General features: G+C 56.7%; 2 protein-coding genes across 2 annotated transcripts in view; one reads left to right on the top strand and one right to left on the bottom strand.

Annotated features, from left to right (window-relative positions):
- Positions 1-6,823, top strand: part of ETH_00010700 (uncharacterized protein) — a gene marked incomplete at both ends in the record, with an annotated part of 8,566 nt that extends 1,743 nt beyond the window's left edge. Inside the window, 6 exons of the mRNA XM_013377260.1 lie at positions 95-2,247; positions 2,699-2,948; positions 3,208-3,773; positions 4,768-4,918; positions 5,251-5,606; positions 6,680-6,823. Of these exons, the coding sequence (XP_013232714.1) occupies positions 95-2,247; positions 2,699-2,948; positions 3,208-3,773; positions 4,768-4,918; positions 5,251-5,606; positions 6,680-6,823 (3,620 nt within the window). The remainder of the gene's footprint in view (positions 1-94; positions 2,248-2,698; positions 2,949-3,207; positions 3,774-4,767; positions 4,919-5,250; positions 5,607-6,679) is intronic.
- A 1,367-nt stretch (positions 6,824-8,190) lies between these two features.
- Positions 8,191-9,408, bottom strand: part of ETH_00010695 (uncharacterized protein) — a gene marked incomplete at both ends in the record, with an annotated part of 1,959 nt that continues 741 nt past the window's right edge. The window contains 2 exons of the mRNA XM_013377259.1: positions 8,191-8,432; positions 8,823-9,112. Of these exons, the coding sequence (XP_013232713.1) occupies positions 8,191-8,432; positions 8,823-9,112 (532 nt within the window). The remainder of the gene's footprint in view (positions 8,433-8,822; positions 9,113-9,408) is intronic.

Below are 9,408 nucleotides of genomic sequence, written 5' to 3'. Positions count from 1 at the left end.
GCTGTTGAGGCGCTGCTGTCTTCTTTAGCAGCAGATTTCGTGCTGCAGCTGCGCCCCACAGGGATGAACAGAGGGGTTGTGCTGCTGGGCGCAGACGGCCTGGACGCGGTGTTTGACGCTGCTGCAGCAGCGCAGCAGCAGCAGCAGCAGCAGCAGCAGCTGCAGCAGCAGCAGCCGGCGGCTCTCGAGACCCAAACGCTACTGCGGCTGCAGCACGAAGAACAACAGAGGCAGCAGCAGTTGCTCATGCAGCAGTATGCGCTCAGCAGCGCCCAGAGGCAGCAGGACATGCAGCAGCAGCAGCAGCAGCAGCTTGGGGCAGACACGCAGGCGCAGCAAGGCGCAGTAGCAGGCGGCCTCCTTGCGAATCCTGCTGCAGCAACAGCAGCAGCAGCAGCCTTTCAGCCAGCCGCTGCCCCGACCATCGATGCAGCCACTGCTGCAGAGCAACAGTTGTTGCTGCAGCAGCAGCTGCTGCTGCAGCAGCATCAACAGGCTAGCTCGTTTCCCCCAACTGCCGGCGGTTCCCAGCAGCAGCTGGCAGAGCCCCTGCAGCAGCTGCAGCAGCAGCTGACAGAGCCGCTGCAGCAGCAGCAGCAGCAGCAGCAAGGACCGGCAATGCAGCAGCTTAGGCCCTCTCAGACAGGGCCTGATACTGTACGCAGCGGCGCAGGGCTAGGCAGTTTGCCGCCAGCAGCAGCAGGGGCTCAGCAGCAGCAGCTGCAGCAGCAGCTGCAGCAGCAGCTGCAGCAGCAGCTGCAGCAGCAGCAGCTGCAGCAGCAGCAGCTGCACCAGCAGCAGCTGCAGCAGTGGTCCTCTCGAAACGCTTCTGCTGTCCCGAGAGACACTGAAGCTGAGGCGCTGGGCGACGGTCTGCTGCCAACTGCTGCAGCAAACCAGCCAAGAGCTGCAGCAGCAGCAATGCGCAGCACAGCAGAGACTGAGGCAGAGGACGCAGAGGACGAAGAGCCAGCAGCAGCACATGCTGCAGCAGCTGCAGCAGCTACAGCAGCTGCAGCAGCTGCAGCAGCTGAAAGGCGTCGCCAGCCACCTGCTGCTCCTGCTGCTGCTGCACTGACCACTAGAAGCAGCCGAGAGCCAGCAGCAAATGAGAACTCCTGGCAAAGGAGGGCCCCAGAAGCAGCAGGCAGCAGAATGGCAGCAGCAGAAGGGCCTTTGCTTCCAGAGTCTGAGGACCAAGATGAGGCTTCAGTGGCTCTACAGCGCCGCAGTCGAACACGGCAGCAGCAGCAGCAGCAGCAGCTGCAGCTGCAGCAGCAGCAGCAGCTGCAGCAGCGGCAGTCCAGCAATCGGCAGCAGCAGCGGAGGGTAGCTGCCAGCACCCAAAATGGCCGCGCCTCCGCCAGCAGCAGCAGCAGCGAAAGTGCTGCGCAGCTCTCTCGTCGCGAGCGTCTGCAGCAGCAGCAGCAAACCAGGCAAGCAACGGCGCAGAGTGGGCGCCGGCAGGACCTGCAGCAGCAGCAGCAGCAGCAGCTGTTGCAGCAGCAGCAGCAGCAGCGGCAACAGCAGCTGTTGCAGCAGCAGCAGCAGCGGCAGCAGCAGCTGTTGCAGCAACAGCAGCAGCAACAGATGTTGCAGCTGCAGCAACAGCGGCAGCAGCAGCAGCAGCAGTGGCAGCAGCAGCGGCAGGAGCGTGCGCACCAGCGGACTGCTCTGGCTGCTCCTGGAGCAGCGCCAGCAGCTTCCCCAGCAGCAGCAGCAGCAGCACGAGCAGCAGCAGCAACACCAGCAGCACCTGCAACAATAACAATAAGCGCAACAGGGGCAATTCACCACCCGGCTATGCAGCAGCAGCATCCCTACGGCAGCAGCCTAGCTGTGTCGCCGCAGCAGCAGGCGCTGCTGCTGCTGCAGCCCCACCCTCACCTGCAGCAGCAGCAGCAGCAGCACTACGTCATCACTGCAGCGCCGCAAATGTATGCCCTGCAGGCCAGCAGCCCCCCTGTTATTTGGCAGCAGCGAAGGGCCCAGACGCAGCCAGCTGCTGCTGCTGCTGCTGCTGCTGCACCCCCTGGAGGCCCCCCTGGCTTCGTTTCGGAGGAGGGGAGGGCCCCTGAAGCTGCTGCTGCTGAGCCCGACTCTGCTGCTGCTGCTGCAGCCGATTCTGCTGCTCCTGCTGCAGTTGCTGCTGCTGCCCGGCGCCGCCTCGCAGAGCGAGAAAGCGAAAGCGCAGCAGCAGACTCACCAATCGTGCTGCTGGTGAGAGTGAAAGCAGCAGCAAACCAAGTAAGCAGCAGCAGCAGACAGAGAAGCAGCAGCTGAGCAGCAAATAGTTCTGCAGGCAGCCAAAAGGGCCCCCACAGACAAATAGAAATTGGGCGCCCTTCAAAATGCCCTCAAGGGGCCCCCGAGAGGGGCTGCAGCAGCAGCTGCAGCAGCGGCAGCAGTTGCTGCTACTGCTGCTGCTGCTGCTGCTGCGCCCGCGCGCAGCTGCGCGTTTTCTGGGCTGCTGCAGCACGAGTTGCTGCTGCCTGCATGCGATGGGGGCCCCAGGGGCCCCTCTTTCTGTGGGGCCCCACAGAAAGAAGCAGGGGGGAAAGGGGACACGAAAGGCTTCTGAATCTTGACTGCTGCTGCTGCTGCTGCTGCTGTGCTGCGTTGTGCTGTGCTGTGCTGTGCTGTGCTGCGCACGCTGCTGCTGCTGCTGCTGCTGCTGCTGCTGCGCGTGCCGCTTCAGCTGCTGCTGCAGGACCCGCAGCAGCAGCAGTTCTTCCGGACAGGACTCTTGACGGTGCTGCAGCAGCAAGCAGCATGGAGGGCCCCCTTTGACTCTGTGGCAGTGGAGCTGCTGCAGCTCAGCTCAGCAAAAGGCAAATTGAATTTAATTCTTGCTGCTGCAGCAGACAACAGCAGCAGCGCAGCAGCGCACAGGGTCACCTGCGCCCTTGCCGAGGCCCTTTCTGCTCCTCCAGTCCACGCAATGTTTAGTGAGCTCAAGCTGCTGCTGCTGCTGCTGCTGCTGCCGCTGCTGCTGGTGTTGTGGCTGGCTCTGTCGCAGCTGCAGCAGCAGGGCAGTTGTTCGCTGCTGCGGTGGCGATGCTGCTTGGCACGGCGCTGCTGCAGCTCTTGGTGCTGCTGCTGCTAATGAATGCTTCTTGCGGCGTCGCCGCAACTTAGCTGCTGCTGCTGCCGCTGCTGCTGCTGCTATAACCGTGCGCACCGCTGCTGCTGCTGCTGCTGCTGCAGAGGCGTGGGGTGCCAGTGGCCCCGTGGAAATCTACGGGGCCCCCGAGATCGGCAGCTGCTTGTGGGCCCCCAAGAGGGGCCCCCTGGAGTGGCTGCAGCTGGAAGTGACTCCGCAGCTAAGTTCTTTAGAAGAAGAGTTTGCTGCTGCAGCACAAGACGTTTACCTGCGCATGCATCTCGACGGGCTGCAGCTGCAGCAGTGGGGCCAGACCCTGCGGGCCCTGATGCGCTGGCTCGAGCAGCAGCAGCAGCAGCAGCAGCAGCAGCAGCAGCAGCACCAGCGGCAGCAGCAGCAGGAGCTGCAGGACGTGCTCGCAGAGCTGCTGTCGCTCTTCGGGGCAGCTGAGGCCCGCAAGCTGCTGGAGGAGGTCTCGAAGGCGGGGGCCCCCGTGGCCCGTCCGTCCGTGCTGCTGCTGCTGCTGCTGCAGCTGCAGCAGATGATGCAGCAGCAGGACCCCGCCCCAGGGGCCCCCACCTACAAAATGGCTGCAGCAGCAGCTGCTCACCTCTCCCCGCTGCTGCTGCGCGCCACTCAACGCAGCCTCCAAAAGGCCCTTCCCCAGGCGGTCAGTTCTTACTTCACTCAGGGGCCCCCAGGGGCCCCCCAGGGGCCCCTCAGGGGCCCCCAGGGGCCCCCAGGGGCCCCCAGGGGCCTCTAAAGGCCCCCAGGGGCCTCCGGGGGCCCTCTGGGGCCCCTTGGGGCTCCTGGGGGCCCATGCGGGCGCTGGGGGGCTTTAGGGGTACGGGGGCCCCCGGAGGCACTGGGGGTTCTGGGGGCGCGTACTGTGGGACCCGCAAACCCTAAACCCTAAACCCTAAACCCTAAACCCTAGCGAGCCCTAGCCGCCCTAACCCCAGACCCTCTAAACCCTCACTTCAGGGGGCCCCTGGTCCTCGCGCTCTTGGAGGCCCCAGCAATCCAGGGAATCCCGGAGGCCCCCTTATGAGGGGCCCCCAAGGGGCCCCCCAAGGGGGCCCCCAAGAGGTACCCCAAGGGGGGCCCCCAAAGGGGTCCCAAGGGGGCCCCCAGGGGGGCTCCCAGGGGGGCCCCACAGCGCGCAAGGCCGTAGGGGTTTATTTGGGTCTGTAGGCCAGCAGCAGAGCCTCCGTAGTTATGGGGGAGGCTGGGTTTGTGAGGGGAGGGTTTAGGGTTTAGGGTTTAGGGTTTGGGGTTTAGGGTTTAGGGTTTAGGCTTTAGGGTTTGCTGGGCGTGTAGAACAGCGCGGCTTCGCGTATTCTTCAACTTTGGGGCCGCGGCGCAAAGGGGGCTGCTGCAACTCTTCTTGCCTGCTGCTGCTGCTGCTACTGCTGCTGCTGCTGCTGCTGCTGCGTGTCTCTTTGCACTGGTTTGGCTTAACTGGCGGTGCCTGCAGGGGCCCTTGGAGGTGGTGGGTTTGCATGCAACAGAAACCTCCCTGTTCGTCAGCCTGCTGGTCAGCTAAACCCTAAACCCTAAACCCTAAACCCTAAACCCTAAACCCTCATTCTTTCTTGAGTCTCTCTGTTTCTTTTATTTAATTTTTAATTTTAATTTTTTTATTTTTTCTTTTGCTGCTGCAGGGGGGGCCGTCGCTGGAAGCTGAGGTGTACAGACACCTCAGCGCAACGCAAGCAGCTTTTGCTGCTGCTCAGCCAGACATTGATTTGCTGCTGCCTCCCACTTCCTTCTTTTCTTGTTTGCTGCCCAACGAACTCCACGTCCTCCCAGGCTGTAACCATGCTGCTGCTGCTGCTGCTGCTGCTCTTGCTGCTGTTCTTGTTCCTGCTGGTGCTGCTGCTGCGGCTGCGGCTGTTTTTGTTCCTGCTGCTGCTGTTGCTACTGCTGTTGCTGCTGCTGCTGCGGCTGTTCTGCTGCTGCTGCTGTTGCTGCTGCTGCTGTTGCTGCTGCGGCTGTCTTGTTCCTGTTCTTGCTGTTCTTGCTGCTGCTGCTGCAGCTGCAGCAGCTCTAACAGCTGCAACGGCTGCAGCAGCAGCTGCTGCTGCTGCAGTGCATCTGTGTCTTTAATGGAGAGCTAGTTAGAGCCTGTTGTGTTTTTGCTGCAGACGCAACAGCAGCAGATGAAAGTTTAGCAGAACCTGCCAGCCCCCAAGTCATTCACTTTCTCTTCAACAAGCAGCTGCTGCTCGACTCCTTCTCGCAGCAGCAGCAGCAGCAGCAGCAGCAGGTTGAATCCGACGACCGCCACGAAGCCCCCGACCCGCAGCAGCAGCAGCTGCAGCAGCAGCAGCAGCAGCAGCAGCAGCAGGAAGAAGACGAGGAGCTGGAGGAGGAGGAAGCAGCACTGGAGGAAGCAGCAGTTTTGCTGCTGGACTTTCTGTGGAAAGTCTGCGGGGGAAATTTGCTGCTGCAGCAAAGCGGCAGCAGAAACTCCAAAAGCCTCGCAGCCTTTTCCTTCCGCGTACGCACAAGTACTTTTTGTTTTTATTCTTTTATTCTTTTATTCTTTTATTCTTTTATTTCTTGTAGTCTTTTTTTTGTTTTGTTGTTTTATTTTTTGTATTCCTTTATGTGTTTTGTTGTTTTATTCTATTTTATTCTTTTTTATTTGCTTTGCTTTGTTTTATTCTTCTTGTTTTGTCTTAATTTGTTTTAATTTGCTGGTAATTTGTTTTATTCTTTTTAATTTGTTTTATCTTGCTTTATTTTGTTTTTAATTTAGTTTATTCTTTTCTAATTTGTTCTCGATTTGTTTCATTCTTCTTTAATTTGTTTTATTCTTTCTAATTTGTTTTATTTTGTTTGAAAGTGTTTTAATTTGTGTTGGATTTATTTTTAATTTCTTCGAAACTCGTTTTGCATTTTTGGCTTTTTCGATTTCACTTTTAACGTTTTAATTCTCCTTTGGCTTTCCTTTGAATTCATTTTAAATTCATTTTAAATTCATTTTAAATTCATTTTTAATACATGTTAAATTCCCTTTAAATTCATTTTAAATTCATTTGGAATTCGTTTTAAATTCATTTGGAATTCGTTTTAAACTTACTTTATTTTAAATTAATTTTGAATTTGAAGTTACTTTAAATTTACTTTGAACTTATTTTGAATTTATTTTGAATTTATTTTGGCATTATATTGTGTTTGCCTTCCTTCAATCTTCTTATAGTATTTTATTTCATTTTATTTTCTATTTCTTTTTTAATTCTTTTTCTATTTCTTTTAAATATCTTTTAATGGTCCTTTCAACAAATCGAATTTACTCCTTTTTGTTTCATTCAAATTCATTTAATCATTTTTAAAAAATTCCTCAAATCGCATTTTCTTTCTTTTTGAAATCTTTTCTTTTTTTTGCATTTCTATCGTCCCTTTCTTTTGCTTCTGACCTCTTTTGCTGCTGCTTTTGCTGTTGCTTCTGCTGTTGCTTTTGCTGCTGCTTTTGCTGCTGCTTCTGCTGCTTCTGCTGCTGCTTCTGCTGCTGCTCTTGCTGCTGCTTCTGCTGCTGCTTCTGCTGCTGCTTCCTGGCCTCTGCTGCAGGCCGAGCCGGCCGCTGGGACTTCAAAAGAAGAAATGGAAAAAATGAAAAAAAGAATTTTGCAGTTGGCGGTGTTGCCGGAGTCTGAGGTGTACAGACACCTGCCCTACGGCGCGCTCGTGGTGCGGATGCCCAAAGACGAGTGAACCAAAAGGTCCAGAAGTGCGCAAAAGGGGACCATTTAATGAACTTAAATTTAAATATATTTATATTTATTTAGATATATTTAAATTAAAACAAAAAAGAACAAAAAACGAGAAAAGACAAAAATTGCAACTCAAGACAAGTGCGCAGCAGCCCCGCACCTGCCACTCAATAAAATAAATTCGAAAACTTCAAGTTGCAAAAAACGGACTTGGGATTTTAATCTGCTGCTGCGGCTGGCGCTGCTGCTGCTGCTGCTGCTGTAGCAGCAAGTCACTGGAAGCAAGCAGCCGAAGCTGCCGCTTGCTGCTGCTGCTGTAGCAGCAAGTCACTGGAAGCAAGCAGCCGAAGCTGCCGCTTGCTGCTGCTGCTGCGGGGCGCTGCAGCGCTTCGCCTTCGCGAAGCAGCAGCAGCTAGCGGCGCGGCAGCAGCAGCAGCAGCAGCTAGCGGCGCAGCAGGAGCTTTTACAGCAACAGCTAGCAGCTGCGTAATTGACTCAACTTGAGACAAAAAAGACAACGGCGCAGCAGCAAAAGGAGCAGCAGCTGCAGTAGCAACAGCAGCAACAACTGCAGCAGCAGCAGCAAGAGCAAGTGCAGCAGCAGCAAGAGGAGTGCTGCTGCTGCTGCTGCTGCTGCTGCCGAGTTGGGGTTTGATTTGTTTAATTGTTCCTGTCCCCAGCTCTTTTATTTGTAGCCCGCGGCCCCGCGAGGTGTCTGTACACCCCAAGGGGCCCCACAAGGCCCTCAGCAGCAGCAGAAGCAAAGACAAGCAAACGGCCCTTCCAAGGGCCTCCTGCTGCAGCGCAGCAGCAGCAGCAGCAGCAGCGTGGGTCGCTGCTGCAGCAACGTTTGCCCAGAGGCAGGCTCTTTGCCTTTAAAAGTGCATTTATAGCAAACAAAAGCACTAAAGAATAGAAATTATATTTCATAAGTGCTGCTCCATTTAGAAGACTTTCTGCAGTTTGCAGTTCACGCCAGTGTCCATACACCGCGCAGCTGTACGTACACTCCACGGCGGAGTGCAGCAAATCTAGAAAGTGCTTTTAATCATTTATTCATTTTAAATAATTTGAAAATATTTCTTTCCATAAATGCCGCCAGAAAAAGGCTAAACGGAAGGCCACTGCCCTCCTGGGCTTTTCCTCAGAACTCAGCAAACCCAGCCTTTACTGCAGCGCCTGCTGCTGCTGCTGCTGCTGCTGCTGCTGCTGCTACTGCTTCTTGAGTCCCAGAAAAGTCTCACGAGGCCCCCAAGAGGGCGCCCGGGACCCCCAAACCTCTCTGGGGGCCCCCAGCCCCGAAGAGGCCGCACCCCCTCCCGCTGCTGCTGCTGCTGCTGCTGCTGCTGCTGCTGCTGCTGCTGGGGTTCAGGCCTTTTTCATGTAGCGGGCGTAGATGGTGGAGAAGACGAAGCAGCCGAGCAGCATGACGAGCAGCAGCAAAATGAGCTTGCAGCAGAAGTTGGAAGAGCTTTGGCTCTTCATGAAGGCCTTCAGCTTCGCGTCCAGCTGCTGCAGCTCAGCAGCAGCTTGCTGCGTCTGCTGCGCCAATTCCTCCGCCTTCTGGCTGTGCTGCTCCGCCTGCTGCCCTATCGTCACCGCCACCTCAGCTGCAGCAGCAGCAGCAGCAGCAGCAGCAGCAGCAGGGGTTCTTTTAGTGCTGCAGCAATTCCGCGAAGGCCCATTTGCTTTTACGCGAAGGCCCATTTGCTTTTTACTTTCCCTCAAGCAGCAGCACGGCAGCTGCGTGAGGTGTACGTACACTCCACGAGAAGTATAACCCCCTAAACCCTAAACCCTAAACCCTAAACCCTAAACCCTAAACCCTAAACCCTGGTCCAATTGGAGCAAACAACGTAACCCCGCCTCCCGCTCGCGCCGGTCCAAAAACCCCAAAAGCTAAGCCCTAGACCCGAGACACTAACCCCAAGCACTGAACTTTAACCCTAAACCCTAAACCCTAAACCCTAAACCCTAAACTTGTTTCAGGCGGGACGCACCGATGCGGTCTATGGCGTCTCCGATTTGCGCGACTTGGGCGTCGAATTGTTTATCTCTTTCTTTCCAGCGCTGCAGCACAGCCTCGTCTTCCTCCGTGAGCTCCTCAGGCTGCTGCTGCTGCGCAGCAGCAGCAGCGTTTGCTGCTGCTGCTGCGGGGCCCCACGCCTCGCCTCCCACGGGGTTCCCCGCGGCCAAGTCCGCAAGGGAAACAGCAGCGCGGCCCTCGTCTCCGAAGCCTCCGGGGGGCCCCCGGGCCCCCTTGCTCATCTTGTGCACTGCTTCGATTTCTCTGCAGCAAACACCAGCAGCAGCAGCAGCAGCAGCAGCAGCAGCAGCAGCAGCTGCAGGGCTGAGGCGCGCGCCGAGCGTCCGCAGGCTCTGCCGCCGCGCCCACGCAAAGCGGCGCTTCCCACCCCACCAACAGCGCCCCTCACCGCCGCCACCGCCACAGCAGCAGCAGCAGCAGCCACAGCAGCAGCAGCAGCAGCCACAGCAGCAGCAGCAGCAGCCACAGCAGCAGCAGCAGCAGCACCTGAGCAGCTGGTTGAGGAGCCTGTGGCGGCTGTCGAGCTCCTCGTCGGAAAG

Source organism: Eimeria tenella, genomic scaffold (genome assembly GCF_000499545.2).
Source record: "Eimeria tenella Houghton genomic scaffold, Eth_scaff5, whole genome shotgun sequence".
In the NCBI taxonomy this organism is placed as follows: domain Eukaryota; phylum Apicomplexa; class Conoidasida; order Eucoccidiorida; family Eimeriidae; genus Eimeria; species Eimeria tenella.
The sequence above is the reverse complement of the archived record's forward strand: the minus strand, read 5'-3'. Positions and strand labels throughout refer to the sequence as shown.